The 16599-nt window shown below is 46.2% G+C and overlaps 4 protein-coding genes across 6 annotated transcripts in view; 1 reads left to right on the top strand and 3 right to left on the bottom strand.

Annotated features, from left to right (window-relative positions):
- The window catches only part of igf2r (insulin-like growth factor 2 receptor), a 38199-nt gene that overhangs the window by 5729 nt on the left and 15871 nt on the right, over window positions 1-16599 (bottom strand). Inside the window, exons 47-51 of one of the 2 annotated variants that reach the window (XM_037244743.1) lie at window positions 16056-16242; window positions 15826-15975; window positions 15605-15674; window positions 15190-15468; window positions 14627-14806 (exon numbers count right to left, since the gene is read on the bottom strand). In XM_037244743.1, coding sequence (XP_037100638.1) covers window positions 14648-14806; window positions 15190-15468; window positions 15605-15674; window positions 15826-15975; window positions 16056-16242 — 845 coding nt within the window. In that variant the 3' untranslated portion in view covers window positions 14627-14647. Of the gene's footprint in view, window positions 1-13413; window positions 14807-15189; window positions 15469-15604; window positions 15675-15825; window positions 15976-16055; window positions 16243-16599 lie in introns of those variants that run through there. The other variant, XM_037244742.1, reaches the window with a different exon arrangement.
- Window positions 210-2906, bottom strand: naga (N-acetylgalactosaminidase, alpha). Its single transcript, XM_037244750.1, has 9 exons — window positions 2745-2906; window positions 2268-2424; window positions 2054-2194; window positions 1700-1911; window positions 1526-1620; window positions 1298-1459; window positions 1013-1210; window positions 811-951; window positions 210-737 (listed from the first exon to the last, which is right to left on the bottom strand). Exons 2-9 carry the CDS (start codon window positions 2420-2422, stop codon window positions 531-533), a joined length of 1311 nt encoding a protein of 436 aa, XP_037100645.1. The 5' UTR covers window positions 2423-2424; window positions 2745-2906; the 3' UTR covers window positions 210-530.
- On the top strand, window positions 3895-9884 carry plg (plasminogen). Of its 2 annotated transcripts, none has more exons than XM_037244746.1 (19): window positions 3895-4053; window positions 4391-4529; window positions 4705-4811; window positions 6089-6203; window positions 6336-6475; window positions 6834-6954; window positions 7036-7154; window positions 7232-7394; window positions 7490-7614; window positions 7690-7849; window positions 7938-8128; window positions 8193-8341; window positions 8423-8516; window positions 8595-8709; window positions 8796-8870; window positions 8944-9084; window positions 9173-9279; window positions 9410-9555; window positions 9645-9884. In XM_037244746.1, exons 1-19 carry the CDS (start codon window positions 4002-4004, stop codon window positions 9804-9806), a joined length of 2421 nt encoding a protein of 806 aa, XP_037100641.1. In that variant the 5' UTR covers window positions 3895-4001; the 3' UTR covers window positions 9807-9884. The 2 variants fall into 2 exon arrangements, with proteins under 2 accessions (XP_037100641.1, XP_037100640.1); XM_037244745.1 differs by having other exon boundaries at window positions 9173-9300.
- Window positions 9886-13131, bottom strand: slc22a2 (solute carrier family 22 member 2). Its single transcript, XM_037244749.1, has 11 exons — window positions 12702-13131; window positions 11978-12081; window positions 11743-11897; window positions 11496-11664; window positions 11316-11430; window positions 11140-11243; window positions 10846-11060; window positions 10679-10781; window positions 10501-10613; window positions 10318-10417; window positions 9886-10156 (listed from the first exon to the last, which is right to left on the bottom strand). Exons 1-11 carry the CDS (start codon window positions 13098-13100, stop codon window positions 10060-10062), a joined length of 1674 nt encoding a protein of 557 aa, XP_037100644.1. The 5' UTR covers window positions 13101-13131; the 3' UTR covers window positions 9886-10059.

The raw sequence follows: 16599 nt of genomic DNA, 5'->3' as shown, positions 1-16599 counted from the left end.
TCTGTCAGTTTCATGGGTGTTCCGGAAACAGGTGCATTGATTATTCCGTATGGTTTGGAACAATGGTTCCGCATTGTTTGGCGCGCAAACTCCAATTAGGATGCTGTCAACAACGGAAAGGCGGCAATTACGCTTCCCGGCCTGAAGATGGCAGTGTCGCCCAGTTTTGCACCAGTAAAGACGGCGAATAGTACATATGCGAAACAAAGTTGTCTTTGATATACATTTACTTAAGCTAAAACAACAAATAGTTCATAATGCGTCAACCACTGATGTTCAAGTGCAACCTTATTTCCAAATTGTGACATGCAGCAAAATCTATTATAGCGCAGCAGTGTTATTTATATGCTTTATAGATTGCCACTTTGAAAAGGAACATAAGGTGTGTGGATTTCAAAGTGGTTCACATAGAAATTTCTCTTTATTAAAAAAAAATAAAAATAAAAATACTCTGGCCCTGAGTCAACTTCAGTCTTCCAAATACACCTCCAGTTCGATCTGGTCAGTAAAATCTTAGGGGAACAGGAAGCTCACAGAAAAATGGGCGGAATGTCGTTGGAGAGGTCACCCCGGGCGAGTCCTCCGAGTCGGTCATCTCCAAAGAACTGGCGCGAGGGGGGTTTCGGTTTGGTGGGGGCCGAGACGTACCACATGACCACACCCGTGGGGTTCACAGACACCACGAAGCTACTTGAATCTTTGAGCATCGCAGTTTTCCCAGAGAAGACGTCATACACCTAAAACGGTGAGATAAAACAGACATGATGCGGATCAGCTTAAATAATGCGTTTCATTAAGAAGGATACAGACCTTGTAGATACCCGCAGTGTAGTTCAACTTGCCGAGGGATGTTTGGTAGCGGTACGGCATGTCATTGCGTCGACTGAAGAACACCAGGGCACTGGCATTGTTTGACAGCGGCCGCCAAAACACCTCAATCCCGCTCTTCTCCTGATGGGATAAACATTCTCAACGATATCCAGCAAAGGTGGATGAAAGATTAGCACCACACCTTCAGGATGCGTCGACCTTGAAGGCCCAGCGGGTCTTGGTTGATTCTGATGGCCATTTTGTTCTGCAGGATGCTGCGGGCGCCACTACTGATGGTGCGAAGGTCGTTGGACATGAAGATAGGCGCGGCCATGATGGCCCAGAGAGCCATCTGTGACCGAGACTGCTCCATGCTGAGGCCAAAGTCACCAATGATCAACTGTCAGGACAGAGGAGTTTGCAAGTACTGTACATGACAAATTCATATTGCATCAATTTCCATTTGCAACAGATCCTCGGAACAAACCATATCGGGGTCATTCCACCTTCCGGGCCCGGCTGCAGCAATCAGCACATCCTGGTTGTCAAAGAACCAATCCACAATGTTCAGCACGCTATCCCACGAGTCCTGGATGTCGTTGTAGTTACGCCACACGTTGCAGATCTTGGCCAAAAGACCGTAATTCACCTAAACATTTCAGAGTTTTAACCCAAGTGCAAAGACGGTGACTGGTAGATAAGATGATTATGATACCTTAGGTGGCAGACCACCTTGGTAGGCAGGCCAGCTGCAGGAGTAGCCAATAGGACGGCCCGTGGCGTTTAGAGCCTTGGACATGAGAGGATAGCCTTATCCAGGGGAAGAATGGAATCAAAAGGGATCTACAAGCAAGCCACTGTTGATTTGCATCCATTGTAGGTGCGTTACCTTGCTCCTGCTCCTTTGCATTGGAATAGCAACCGTCAAACTTCAACATATCAACCTCCCACTCGGCGAAGGTCTGAGCATCCACCTCGATCTTGTCCAGAGGCGTGCCTGGGTAGCCCCCGCAGGTGTGTGTGCCCATATCACCATAGATACCTAACTTGAGACCCCGGTCGTGCATGTAGCGGGACAGTCGGCGGATGCCTCCTGGGAACCTGAAGTGTAGCACATGAGCTGACATTCTAAACCTGCCGACTCTTGTTTTTTTATTAGGAGTCATATGACTGGCACACCGTCGGTAAAACATTTATTGACCTAGAAGATTACTGTGTGGTTCGAGTTTGCGTATGTGCGCACCTTTTCGGGTCCGCCTGGAGCCGCCCCCGCTCGTCTCTTTGCATGGATGACCAGCAGTCGTCGATGTTGACGTAGACATAGCCCAGCTCCCTCCAGCCATCTTCTGACAGCCTGTCGGCCATGTCAGTGAACAGATTCTCACTGGACGGAAACACACGCGTTAGGAATCTTTTAGAATTAATTGGGTGAACAATTCCAAATGGCATCAACTTGCCTGATGCAGTTCTTGGGGTCATTTTCACAGTCTAGGTCACAGCGGAAGCGTTCCCAAGCCAACCAGCCCATAGGAGGGGTTCGCATGAGGCCGTTGTCCAAGGCGACAGTGGCCACAAGGAGTCTTGATGCCAACACAAGCGCTGTCCAATGCATCACTATGAAATAAAGTGTTTGGTTACCAGTTGCTCACATTTTAATTTGATTTATAGAATATGTAAATATATGCTACTAAGCATAACAGTGGTTTTAAAATTTCCAACAGGTGGAGAAATCACTACTCTTGCAACCTATAAATTATTAATGTTAACAATTCCAGTTTTACAAAGACAGACGAATTCATTTCTTGCACCATAAACGGTTTATAATATTGTATTTCGGATCAGTGCCACCATTTAATGGCAACAAGTTATAAGCATATTAGTATTCTGCAGTAACTGTAGGAAGCAAAATATGAATACGACGTAAAGGAACTCACCGATTCTGAGGTATCGCGAAAATAATCGAAGAAAAAGTCGAGCGATGTGTCCAATGTCTTATATGTGCTTTCTGATCTGACCTCGCCCCGTTCAAAAGGAATACTTTACCGAGCAGTGTCCACGGTCCATGTTTTAAATACGGAAGTGGAGGTCACGTGACGTGGAACTTGTGTCAGCTGACCACCAAGATGGCCGCATCCCATTATTGTTGCCAGGCTTTCTTTTATCCTCCGAAAGATCAAGGCTGAAAACTTGATGTTGGCTCAGGATATCTCCAAATACATCTGCGCCACAGAGATTTCCTTAATTAATCTAAAAAAACATTTTCTAGAAGTAAAAGAATAAAAAACTAAAAATAAAATCACAATTTAAATGGGCAAATATATTTCACACAAGAATGAGGTGTTCAAACATCAAGTATTTGTGAGATTAAAAAGTTTAGCAAGATAAATCATTTCAAACGTTTTTTCATTTATTTAAAGTAAAAATAAACAGCTTTCATAATTATTTGACTTTTTTTCAACCGGCTGCTTTTGCTGTAAACACAAACATGTACATGAGCAGTGCTAAAAACGACAAGCATGTGTCGTAAGATTTGATTGGTGGACTGCTGGTAGGTGCCCTAATGTAAATGTTTGAGGACGAGGACGTTGGTCCCTTTGGCGCTGAACATTAACTACGCGAATCGATCGGTGTCAGGATGAAGATGGCAGGATGGTGGTGTTCAAACTCTGCTGGCCTCCAACAAGATGAATCTTTTCTTCTAATTTGAATTCACACAAGACTTTGTGCTCCCTAGGCTGTCTTATTTGTCTGTTTTGTGATGAAGTCACTCAGGTCAAGCAAATTGATTGACTGGGTGATAAAACACACAATCAAAGACGGGAGTCAAAGTTCACAAACATTCTCTGCCCTCCTCGGAGATTCTTCTCCATAATGTCATTTTTTTACTTTAGTGATGGGAAGCAAAACCCCACCCAAAATTTTAAATGATTCAAAGGAACTATTTTACAGTACAAGGCCCTTTTCGTATGAAGCACAAAAGGTCACCCAGCGACTCCAGCTATAGATCCACACAGTGCTGCTGAGAGGTTTTTGACCCAGTGCTACGCGGCTGCGTCCTTGTCAGTGGGCCAATGATTGACTAGCGTCCCATTTGACCGCTGCGGTTCTTCAAGCAGCGCTCAGTGAATGAGAAAAGAAGCGGAGAGCGCATCTTGCTGCTGGCTTGCTGGCATCAGGACCTCACTCACCACATGGAGACATCCAAAGCAGCCTTCCTGCTGGCAGTGCTTGTCTACACTCCTGGTAAGAACTCATGCAAAATAGACAAAATTAATAATCTATTTCAGTTATGTTTTTAAAGCTTATTTGATTTTTAAAATTTAATTTGTTTTTACCCCAAATCATGAGGGGGGTTTTTTTTTTCTTTAATTTTTCTTTCTTGTTTTAAGCTGAATTTAACTGCTTTTTAAAACAAATTATTTTTAACATGAAACTTTTCCTTTAAAAATGGGATTTTGTTTTCCACTTTTTTTTAAAGGATACCACTTCTTAAAACAATAAAATGTGCTTTTAAAATATATTATTTCCCTATCCTTTTTTGGGGGGGTTCTTCCTTGAATGCTGCATGTTTTGTTTGCAGTAAGCGGGAGTGATGTCGTGGGGGGCTACGCCAAAACCGGGGGTGCCTGGCTAATCTCGATCAACAAGCGACTGTATACCACCAACACGGTGAACGAGTGCGCCGCTAAATGTGATGCTGAGACCAGTTTCACTTGCAGGTGACACAAATTCACTATCACACGCATCCTAAAAAAAAAAAGGAATATTCTCAAAAAATTCTGGGAATCTTTTCATGCAAATTTGAGGAATTTTAGAGAATGTCCTCATACACATTCCAGGAATGTTGTCACACAATGTTGGAAATGTGTTCAAATTTCTTACATCTTCACGCAGGTCCTTCATGTATGTTGACAAGGATCAGGAGTGTTGGACAGCAGGGGCAAACTCCAAAACAGAGACAGTCCTGCGCAGAACCAGCGCAGCCTTATATGAAAAACAAGGCAAGTTTGCTTTTCAATACATCCATCCACCCAGCTTAATGCTAATGTACACCATCGACGAGGTCAAGTCAAGTTTATTTATATAGACATACCGTATTGGCCCGAATATAAGACGAGTTTTTTTGCATTGAAATCAGACTGAAAAGGTGGGGGTCGTCTTATATTCGGGGTCTAGACATTATACCCATTTTCACTTGTGCGCAGCGGTAAGTTAAAGGTTGCTGGTATCGACTGAGTATGTTGCTGTGATCGTATTGTCCGATCGCGGTTTGCTTCGTGTGCGCGCCGTTTGATTGACAGCTCCGGCGCGCTCATAATCGACTGAATATGTTGCTGTGATCGTGTCCGTCTTAAACACAAAGTGAGTATATACATTTCATCGTTACTACTGTCCACTGTTGTGCCGTCAGTCCGATCGCGGTTTGCTTCGTGTGCGCGCCGTTTGATTGACAGCTCCGGCGCGCTCCTTTGAGTTTGCCTCGCATCGTAAGAGTGGCCGTTACGCAGCGGGACGGCGACTAATGCTCGCCAGCAAATGTATTTTGTTGTCTCAATCGATGACTTATGTTTGGTGTGTTGCAGACTATATTTCATTTATGGTTATTTATTTTTATTTTTTCCCAATAATTCAGTAACGCAATCAAAACTGAACCACGTCTTCCCTCCTGTGTTCTGACCGACACCCGGGGGCGAAAAGAGCATAACTATCCGAGCCAAGCCCCTATACAGTCCTTAGGCTCCCCAACAATAGCGATAGCAGTTTGCATTATTTTATTGCAATGTTTTTCCTAATTCAGATTTCTTTCAAGACTACAGTTACAGTTAGACTTCACTTTAATAGTTAATGCAGTTATTGAAATGTTGTTGTTTTATCACAGTAGATTGGTTTATTTACATTTCAAAAACCAGAAGCCATTCATTTACAAATGTGATTGCACTTTAGTTTACATATTTAAATGTTCAGATATTAAGATGCGATAGACAGTTTTCGCATGATTTGAATGAGGCAAAATAACATGCTTTTTCTCTCGAATATATTGTTATAATCATTTGTTTCTGATGTAATTATTTTCTGTATAAAAATTTAATTTGGTGTTCAAAAAGTATTTTTTCAAACTTGAGTCTTGAAAAAGACGGGGTCGTCTTATAATCGGGGCCATCTTATATTCGGGTCAATACGGTAATACAGGCATATATTCTTTATCCTCTGCAAAAAAGTGTCACCTCAGACATTTTGCAGAGTAAATTTCTAAGAACCGCTGAATGTGGTCTTGCAGATTACCTACTGGAGTGTGTGAACGGAATCGGAAAGGACTACAGAGGAACAAAGTCCAGAACAAAGTCCGGAAAGACATGTCAACGATGGGACGCTAAATTCCCGCACAGGCCCAAGTAGGTGGCGAGGTGACGTGATCACATGACTAATCGTTTATATAAAGACTGGTGAAGCAATGTTCTACAGATTACAAATGAGCAATGAATAGTTACAATATTATACATACATAACAATCTGTGATGCTGCAGTTTGACGCCTGAGACCAATCCCAAAGCAGATCTGGAGTCCAACTTCTGCAGAAACCCAGACGGAGACGCAGGGGGTCCCTGGTGTTACACCACCGACCCCGAAACCCGCTGGGAGCACTGCAACATTGCAAGCTGTACAGGTAAGACCTCACTAAGGGTGAGCGTCATTGTTTTTTTTTTCTAGAGTTGGTTAATTAAAATGTAATTCATTTTATTCATAACGGGGTTAATTATGGGGTTATTTATGATGAGATATTTAATAATTGGTGAATTCATTTTAATTAATTACAAATAAAACAATTCAAAGTAAAAATTATTTAAATAAATGAATTTCAATGTGGTTAAATTTATTAAAATAAACCTATATCTACATTTGGTTTTATTATGCTTAACCAAGGATTTCACCAATTATAAATAATAGTTCACTCCTTTCAGACAAATCCACTATTTATCTTTTTTTTGTATATAACTCATGACTGCCCCCCTGTGTCTCAACAGAGGACTGCATCCACTGCAATGGTGAGAACTACCGAGGTAAGGTCTCCATCACAGAGAGCGGTGTACCCTGCCAGCGCTGGGACTCGCAGGAGCCTCACAATCACGGATACAACCCCAATGCGTGAGAAGCCCTCACCCGCAGCCTCTTCCAAAATCAACAAATTCCTATGTCCATTTAACACCATTGCCGTGCCACCTCCAGGCTACCGCAGAAGTATCTGGAAGAGAACTACTGCAGGAACCCAGACGGAGACCCCAAGCCATGGTGCTTCACGACCAACCCCAACAAGAGATGGGAATTCTGCTCCATCCCTCGCTGCAGTAAGTCATATGGGCGGGGGGGGGGGGGGGGGTGTCACCTTCAAGAATGCTTTGAAGACCTCTTGTATCTTCGCCAGCATCGGAAGCTCCCACCATAGCCTCAGAGACCACCTGCGCTACGGGTGAGGGCAGTGCTTACCGGGGAACCATTGCAGCGACCGAGTCCGGCAAAACATGTCAGAGCTGGTCCAGCCAGACACCTCACAAGCACAACCGCTCACCTGAAAACTACCCCTGCAAGTGAGGCCTTTATTGAACACGCCTGCTGAAGTACAGCTTCAATCCAAAAACTTCTTTTGGGATTTGGACTTTGATATTCTTTGCTTACCCCACAGAGGTCTCGACAATAACTTCTGCCGGAACCCCGATAACGAGAGGAAGCCGTGGTGCTACACCACCGACCCTGACACCCGCTGGGAGTACTGCAGGGTGCCGACTTGTGGGGATGGACCTGGACCAGGTTCTTGATGACAGATTGACTCTCGTGGGAAGGGGGTGTCTTCAATCATGCTCACATGTTAACTTCCTGTTGCAGATGAGCCAGTCATTCCCACAGAGGATGATGACTGCTACGAGGACGATGGGTCTAGTTATCGTGGAGTGACCTCAGAGACTATCAGTGGGAAAAAATGTCAGTCTTGGTCCTCTATGAGTCCACACAGGCATACCAAGACTCCACAGCAGTACCCTACAGCGTAAGACGCTCTCTCTCAAGTCTTACATCTAAAAACGTGCTATCGTGATCATCTCACAAGTCCTTGTTCCGACATTGTTGTCTAACAGGGACCTCAGGAGAAACCTGTGCAGGAACCCAGACGGAGACCAAGCTCCCTGGTGCTACACCACCGATCCCAGCGTACGCTGGGAATACTGCAACTTGCAGAAATGTTCCAGCAGTCCCGTTGAAGAAAGCACGCCCGCCATCGAACCCAGCACACCTGAAAAACCCTCCACCGAGGAGACGAGCCCGAAAGGTAAAATCCTTCTTTGGGTTTGTTAACACATTCCGTTGTCATATCGACTTTTTTTCTTCTGCAGACTGCAAGGTTGGGAATGGCGCCACCTATCGGGGCACAACTTCTATCACCATCATGGGTGTGACTTGCCAAGCTTGGAATGCTCAGACGCCACACCTACACAACAGTTTCACACCGGAAACTCACCCTGAGAAGGGCCTGGATGGCAACGTGAGTTGAGCCTAATCTGGGTTCTCAAGCAAATGCGAGTCCTGTCATTGTGTAAAAGTATTGAGACCCTGGCGTTTTTAGAGCTGCAGAAACCCGGACAATGACGCAAACGGACCCTGGTGCTACACAACAGACCGCAATAAGAAATGGGATTACTGTCAGATTGCTGACTGCGGTGCGTGAACACTCGCAGACACGAGTCGCCGGCATGCTGGGAATTTTCATTCTTTAACAGTACCACCTTCCTTTATAGCGGGTGTAACATGCGGCACACCCGCCACCAAACCCAAGCGCTGCTACGGTCGCATCGTGGGCGGCTGCGTGGCTAAAGCGCATTCGTGGCCCTGGCAGATTAGCCTTCGTACCAAGTAAATCCTGGCAGATACTAGATGGCCATGCTTGGTCGGAAGTTGGCCATCTTAATTGCTAATTGGAAATTTCCAACTTATTTCAGTTCAGGAATTCACTTCTGCGGGGGAACTCTGATCCACCCTCAGTGGGTGCTAACGGCCGCTCACTGCCTGGAGAGGTCTGACATATTCGCAGTAGACATGACACAAAGCGCTAACTAGCTGGCTAACTGTGGCGTCTTCCTCTTGCAGGTCCAAGCGACCGGCGGCCTACATGGTTGTTCTGGGCTCACACAGGGAGCAAACCCTGGAGGCCTCTGCCCAGCAGAGGGGCCTGGAGAAGTTGGTGCTGGGACCCAACAATGCTGACATCGCACTGCTCAAACTAGAAAGGTGACAAGTCATGAGCCAGTCTTGCTGTAGTTCCTTTTGGAAATTTGTGATGGAAGTATTTGTGATGTTTGTTGACGTTTTATTTCAGGCCTGCAGTCATTAATGACAAAGTGTTACCTGCTTGTTTGCCAGACAAGGATTACATTGTTCCTAGTGGAACCGAATGCTACGTCACCGGATGGGGAGAAACTAAAGGTACACGCTTCAGATCACACAGTTGGTCAACCAGTTTTCTTGATTTTGATTGGGGCATTTTCTTGAATACATTTTTTTGTATAGCTATATTCAAGACGTTTTTTGTTTTCGTGACTACCATGGTTACTAGGTACGGGCGGCGAGGGCATCCTAAAAGAAACGGGCTTCCCGGTCATCGAGAACAAGATCTGCAATCGTCCATCGTACCTCAACGGCAGAGTGAAAGATCACGAGATGTGCGCCGGGAACATCGACGGCGGCACCGACAGTTGCCAGGTAACCTTGAGTCTCTTCGCCGTTCAAATTCCTTTGAAAGTCAACCCTTGCATTGTATCACATCCTCTTCCAAATTTTGACACTGGCAGGGCGACAGCGGGGGTCCTCTGGTGTGTAATGCACAAAACAAGTTCATCCTGCAGGGTGTCACTTCTTGGGGTTTGGGCTGTGCCAACGCCATGAAGCCCGGCGTTTACGCACGGGTTTCCAAATTTATGGACTGGATCGATCGAACCATCAAAGCCAACTGAAGTGGACTGGGAAATAATAGATTAAATCGTAAAGGGACGCAAAGTATGACTGGAATAAACACTGGGGATACGCAAAGAGTTGTCTTTCTGATTTATTGCATGAAGCGGCTGTGGTCAAGCTAACTAAGAGGACGCTCATGATCGCAAACATTCACTTGTTTAGATACCACACAGCATCCAGCAAGAGTTTTGTGATCAAAAATGAACAAAAGTAGTTTGGAGTATAAATAAATAAGGGAATCGGTTAAGGATTTCAGACACTTGCGGGTTCTTGGTTGGTGGAAATGTTGCTGTTGGTGTTGTGGAGTAGCCTGCTGGACAACTGCTGCTCCGCCGCTTTGTACTTCATCCTAAAAAGAGCAAATGACACATCAAGTTCACGACACAGTTAGCATTGGCAAGCTATCATGAACTAGAAGCTTTGCCTGGGAACAAGTAACTTTAGCCAGTTAATTGAACTAGGAACTTCAGCCAGCAAACTTTAGCCAGAAACTCCAGTCCTGCGACTCACTTTTCTGGGTGTTCGACATCGTCAATGGTGTCGGGCAGCGGGACCCCGCGGGTTTCCGGAAGCATCAAGACCAAACCGCCAGCCAGGAAAGCTAAGAAGCCTAAAAAAACATTCTGAAGGTTAGCCACTCCAACGAGCTACGGCTACCCAGCTCGAATCATCGTGATAGCGTGGTGAGCCAACCAAAGATGATGAGTGGCAGCTCCAGCCAGATGACGGCCAGCCGGTAGAGCAAGAACGGGGCCACGATCCCGCCCACGTCGCACAGCGTGGAACACACAGACACGCCCAGATTCCTGAAGTCAGGGGATGCCGTTAGGACCTATTCAAACTTGACCTGGTGACTGGAGAGTTTATTTACCTGACAAAAGTCGGGTAGAGTTCCGTGTTGACAAAGACGACCATCTCGAACGTCATGGTGATGCCCAGCCGGCCCACGCACGTGACCGCCGTCTTCAACCAACCTGCCGGCACCGAGTCAAGCGTTAAGCCAACCTCCCTGGCGTAATGGAAGACGGCGTTACTCACCGTCCTGAAGGAAGACGGCGATGAAGCAGGCGGCTCCAGCCACAGCGTTGGCGGCGGCGAAGGGGAGGCGGCGGCCCACACGTTCGATGGTGAAGAGGATGAGGAAGGCAGCGGGGAATTCCATCAGGGCGGAGATCAGGAAGCTGATGTAGACGTTTCCTCCCATGATGCCCAGACGCATGATCAGACCCTGGTAAACCACGGCGCTGGTGAACCTGCGACAACATAACACAAAATTTGCTGTGGGAGCCTTTTGTGAAATCCAAATGTATCTTAATCCTGGTAGGAACTGACCAGTTGTAGCTGAGAATGAAGGTGTGCTTCCTCATGTTGGGCGTTCGGACCAGGTCCATCAGGGAGGCGGTGGACGACGTGGCGGCGTTGTCGTCGGCCAGCGTCTACGGCGCCGACAAAGCAGAAGGAGATCAAAGCTGGTTTTGGACTTCGGGAGGAGGTCACTGAAGGCAGACCTCAATGTCTTTGCTCAGTGTCCTTTTGTTCTCCTTGGCCATTGCCTCAGTGACTGTCACGGCTTGGGAGTTCTTGTTTTGCGATAGAAGCCATCTTGGAGACTCCGGGATAAACCTGACAGTACACACAATGATCTGCGTTAAGATCCTACCTTCTGAGTAACATTTTTTGCGTCTTACCAGTAGTAGAAGATGTAGAGGAAGTAAGGAATGGTGATGACGACCTGCAGCCAGCGCCAGTCAGAGATGTAGTAGGCCAGTAGGGGCAGCACCACCAGGCCCACACTGAAGAACATCTGGTACAAAATGCCCACTGTGCGCCGCGACTCCACGCCCACAATCTCTGTGACTGAAAGGAAATAGCGCTGGATTGCAATCCTATCGATATTGACGTGCCAAACTATACACACGATCTTGGTCTACCCACTCAGCACGTAACCTGCCATCCATCCACCCTTCACGCCGAACCCGAAGAGCATCCTGAAGATCAGCATGGACACGTAGTTGGGCGCCAAGGCCACCAGAATGCCCGCCATGCCGTTAAACACGTTGGAAATCACAAAGCTCAATTTCCTACCAAACCTGCGAGGAGAAAATAAACAATGGTGAGTCACCGGGAAGCCGAGCAGGTGGGAAGGGGTTAACATCAGACGCTGGCTCACCTGTCTGCCAGGTAACCGATGGCGATGCTTCCCAGCAGGAAGCCGATGTTGAGCATGGCCTGGAACATGTCCATCAGCCAGGCGTCGGAACACACCAGGTCAAACTGCAGACAGATTTTTTTCTTTCAGAATGTCTATGAGTAAAGTACCGTATTGGCCCGAATATAAGACGGTGTTTTTTGCATTGAAATAAGACTGAAAAAGTGGGGGTCATCTTACATTCGGGCTCTAGACATTATACCCATTCACAACGCTAGATGGCGCCAGACATCTTTAAAGCGAATGCTGAACTTAACTCCCCAGGCCAAAGCGAACCAGTCACGAAGAATAAAAATAAAAATAGCGGTAGCACGAAGAAAAACACAAAATAGCGGTAAGAAAGAAAAGAAAATATGAGAAGAGATAACAGAAAATGGAAAAACCAGAAGCCATTCATTCACCAATGTGATTGTACTTTAGTATTTAAATGTTCAGATATTAAGATGTGCTAACAGTTTTTGCATGATTTGAATGAGGCAAAATAACATGCTTTTTCGCTCGAATATATTATAATCATTTGTTTCAGATGTACTGTAATTATTTTCTGTATAAAAATTAAATTTGGTGTCCAAAAAGTCTCTTTTCAAACTTGAGTCTTGAAAAAGAGGGGGGTCATCTTATAATCAGGGTCGACTTATATTCGGGCTAATACGGTATTTGCATTTTTCCTCCAGAGCGGGTCTACCTCAGTGACGAAGGACTGCCTCCCCTCGTAGTCGTATTCCCACCCGCTGGAGCAGAGCTTGGTGGGCATCCCACTCAGGTCAACTTGGGTGGTGTCGCAGGTGAGCGTGGCGTTCCAGTCCACATCGTACTGCTCGCAGCTGCTGTATTGCGGTTCGCCAGACGCGTTGACTAGAGGCGCCGTCATCCGCCGACCCTCAGCCGGGCTGCGGCCGCACGACTGCCTCCACTGCACCACTGCACCGTCCCGGCACCAGTGGTTGGGCGTGAAACCCTGGAAGACGATGCCCACGTAGACGCCAGCCCAAGGGACGGACACTAGACAAAGCAGGGCGAAGATGCGCTTCTGGCAGCGGCCAAACTTGCCGACTTCCTCCAAGATGTCGTCGAATGAAGTCATTGTGGCGCAAAGTGGCGAGCGGTCCAGTCCGCTGGGTTTTTAAGCGGACAGGTCTGAGCAAAGTTCAGCCAACTGAGCGGCGAAGCGTTAAAGCATGTTTACAGACACACGCTTTAGGGTGTCACATGAGGTCAATAGTTTACGTTACTTATGTACACAGTTACCGGTTGGGAAAAAGATGGCCATTTATATGAGGTGAGGCGTTTATTAATTTTGTAATTTCTTTTGACAAATGAGACATGATCACCAGTTTTTTTTTTTCCTGGAATAAAAAGGTGTTTATAGAGTTCACTAAAACAAATATACTAAAGCATCATTCTACAGGTATTTATTCAAATAAAGAGACATGAGTACATGGAGGTCCTTTTAAATAGCAAAAAACAAGCACAAAGGTAAGACAACAAAAGCAGGATGACAATGATAATCGCACCTCATTTCTTGTGCTTTTCTCCAGTGCACCATTTTTCTGTCCTCTTTTGAAAATCGCAGAAAACAAAGCAGCGCACGTGCAAATCCGGGGGGGCGGGGGGGTGCTTTACCAGTACCAAACGTTTACGTACCGAGCCAAACTCCCTCACAGCTTTGACGATAATGCAGAATTGTTACAGCCTGAATAAATACTGCTTGACAAAGGGGCTGTTTATGTATTTTCAAGGGACAGGTTTATTTTTCCTGCAGCAATTTTCAGAAAAGGCCGTCTGAAAGCGGCTTTCATCTTAACAATGGATGATTTAAGTCAACCCTCAAAACATTCGATTATTATGTTGGCAGTTTCAATATGTGGCAAATACATATTTGAATTGCCTACCAAACGACGACTTGGCTAGGCAATAAACAAAACAAAGCAACGACAACAGGCATTGAAATATGGCTTGGATGGGACATTGCACTCACATGGCCACTTTCAAAACTTTCGTTTACAGAATCACACTTAAATAATGATAAAATCTCAAACAAACACAGGAACGTCTCCGTAGAGTATGAAAATGTGAGGACAATCAGTGAAAATGTGAGAAAATTCATCTTTTTTAAAAAAAAAAAAAAAAAAAAAAAAGGTCTTACGCTCTCTTTTCAGGGGGCTGTTTACCGTGAGTGCAAACAATGCAACACCCGAGCATTTCTATTCCCTTTAAAACCGCACGAGAACTGACCTTCACCGCCTATGTCCACTCGGCCAGAGTTCGTTCCTCGTTTCGATGGCTGGCCGACCGATTAGCTTTGCTGCTTTTGCAGCCACGTGGACCTTCATCTTAAACAATCTGCAAAGAAACACTCGCTTTAAGATAAAGTGCTACAGAAATGGCACGGCGACAATCACAAAGAACATTTTGGACAAAACGTGGCACCCGGTGACACGAGGGACCAACTCGCCTTGATTGCTTCCAGAGCAACGGTGAGAAACACTTTAAATAAAGGAGCGATCAATAAATAACAAAATGGCGGCAAAGGGGGCTGGAGGAAGTGTCAGTAATGCTGAGATGCGTAGCTATGGCGACATTCACTGAGAGAGAGATTGAGTGAGAGAGAGAGCAGTTCCGGAGGGCGAGTTACACCCGCAGGAGGTCCTCATCGCTGTCGTCGTCCTCCCGCTTGGCTTTCGGTGCTGCGTTGTGATTGCGGCGGCCGGCCGCTGAGCGAGCCTTGCCGCTCTTCCGCTTTCGCTCGGGCTCGTCCAGGAGGCCCACCAGGTCCTCGTCACTCTCCTCCTGATCCGGTGCCGCAAAAAACAAGAACCATCGCGTGAGGGTTTATCTTGACAAAAGTGCAAGTAAAGGTGAGGAAGTCTTGCTTTGTTTGTAATTTTCTACAAGCGAAGGCAAGACGTGTTGCCTCATCTGTTTGCTCGCTCTCTGGCCGAAGTGCATATGAAAGGAGTCGAGATATGTTGCCGTCTTGCCAAAGTGAGAGCCAAGGCATGTTGACATCCCGATAAAGAGCAAGCGAAGGCGAGGTGCCTTGGTTTTGTAAAAAAGAAAATGCAAGCATCAGCAAGAAATGTTGCTAGCATGCCTCTTGCCAAAGCACAAGGAAAGATTTTTTTATTGTGCAAGGTTTGAGTGAAGGCAAGATGTTTTGTGATGCCGCTCACCTGCAGGAAGACACTGCGATGGGCGGACGACGACTTGACCACCCGCACTCCGGGGACGCTAAGGACCTCGTCTTCGCTGTCGTCCTCCTGCTCGTCCAACGAGAAGGAGCGCAAGCCGTCCGTGTTGACCGGCTTGGTCTTGATGTGCCCGTTGCTGTGGTTACCGCGACCCAGCTGCGAGGAGGAGAACGACGAAGACGAGGATGTCGTGGTGGGAGTCTCCAGTTCCTCCATCAGCCACTCCATCTCGTCTTCGCCCGCATCTTCATCCATGTTCACCTGAAAAGCCATGCAGGCAACAAAATGGATGAACAAGTCAACCAAAATAAAAAAATAATAAGTAACAATATGTTGGAATCTTTTTTTTCTTGTTTTCCAAAAACATTAATTAACAATCAAAACAAACAACAATGACCTTTGAATATTTATAGGAGACTTGGTTGCCTCGCCTGCAGCATCCAGCTACCTTCTGAATCACCATGTCTCTGCAAGTCGACAAAAGAAAAAAAATAAATTAAAAGAGACATTAGCAAAACGTTTTGACCAATTGAGAGACCACAATTCAGCTAATTTACATAACCACACCACACTAAATTCAGATAATGACTTCACAGACAAGAAAGTTTGTCTTCGTACCTTCTCTCTCGCTTACGCAGCAACAGTGCAAGTAGACAAACGCTCAAGCCCGCCATCAGGAGGCTCAGCAGAACAGCCGCCACCTGACTCCGCCTGGAAAGAGCCGGAAGGCCGTCGCCGCCATCGTCTTGCGTCTGCGTGTCCACAGTCCTGCAGAACACATTGACAAACGTCATGGGTGGTCTAAAACGCAAGTTCAATTCAAATACCAAATTTGATTTTACACTCACGTGAGACCACACACGGCGTCCGTGTGCCACACAAACATGTACTGGCACTCGTCCGTCTCCAGCATGAATTTGGGGATGCCCACGCCGGCCGTCGGGTTGCATTGGAACATGATGATGGACGACGCCTTTTTGGTTCTTTCCCGCCCGCACGCCGACTCCGAGGTCACCGTTACATCCAGGTTGCCACCTGTAGGGTGAATCAAGTTTAACACTCTTCAGACCTCTGAATGGTCAATGAAAGTATTGCCCCTCACCTTCAAGGATAATTTTGGCTTTTTGAATATAAGCGCATGTTGTATCAGCGGGTTCCTTCAGTATCCTCACAAATTAGATCATAAAAGTCAATGATTCCTGCGCCAGACTCTGTTTCAGGCCTTATGACGAAGTTGATGCATGAAAGGTTGATTTATTAACCTTCAACGGGCCAAACTGTTAAATGTCTAAATATTCAACGCAGCAGTCGATAGCAGACCAACTTTTTGTGCTCAAGGGGCCATACTTGACTTTTAAAACAAACAATGCCACAAAGAAATCCATTCAATAA

This window comes from Syngnathus acus, chromosome 24 (genome assembly GCF_901709675.1).
Source record: "Syngnathus acus chromosome 24, fSynAcu1.2, whole genome shotgun sequence".
In the NCBI taxonomy this organism is placed as follows: domain Eukaryota; kingdom Metazoa; phylum Chordata; class Actinopteri; order Syngnathiformes; family Syngnathidae; genus Syngnathus; species Syngnathus acus.
Note: the sequence above shows the minus strand (reverse complement) of the source record. Positions and strands in the feature narration are given on the sequence as shown.

What these genes read in the sequence shown, in the direction of transcription:
- naga (XM_037244750.1), bottom strand. Translation starts at nt 2,422, where the DNA reads ATGCATTGGACAGCGCTTGTGTTGGCATCAAGACTCCTTGTGGCCACT. An exon ending in AAGGTGGTCTGCCACCTAAG is followed by an intron (nt 1,460 to 1,525) that starts GTATCATAATCA and finishes TGAAATGTTTAG; the next exon opens with GTGAATTACGGTCTTTTGGC. An exon ending in AAGGTCGACGCATCCTGAAG is followed by an intron (nt 952 to 1,012) that starts GTGTGGTGCTAA and finishes TTATCCCATCAG; the next exon opens with GAGAAGAGCGGGATTGAGGT.
- slc22a2 (XM_037244749.1), bottom strand. Translation starts at nt 13,100, where the DNA reads ATGACTTCATTCGACGACATCTTGGAGGAAGTCGGCAAGTTTGGCCGC. An exon ending in GCTGCCACTCATCATCTTTG is followed by an intron (nt 10,418 to 10,500) that starts GTTGGCTCACCA and finishes ATGTTTTTTTAG; the next exon opens with GCTTCTTAGCTTTCCTGGCT. An exon ending in GATGTCGAACACCCAGAAAA is followed by an intron (nt 10,157 to 10,317) that starts GTGAGTCGCAGG and finishes TGCTCTTTTTAG; the next exon opens with GATGAAGTACAAAGCGGCGG.
- plg (XM_037244745.1), top strand. Translation starts at nt 4,002, where the DNA reads ATGGAGACATCCAAAGCAGCCTTCCTGCTGGCAGTGCTTGTCTACACT. An exon ending in AAATTCCCGCACAGGCCCAA is followed by an intron (nt 6,204 to 6,335) that starts GTAGGTGGCGAG and finishes GTGATGCTGCAG; the next exon opens with TTTGACGCCTGAGACCAATC. An exon ending in CCACAGCAGTACCCTACAGC is followed by an intron (nt 7,850 to 7,937) that starts GTAAGACGCTCT and finishes GTTGTCTAACAG; the next exon opens with GGACCTCAGGAGAAACCTGT.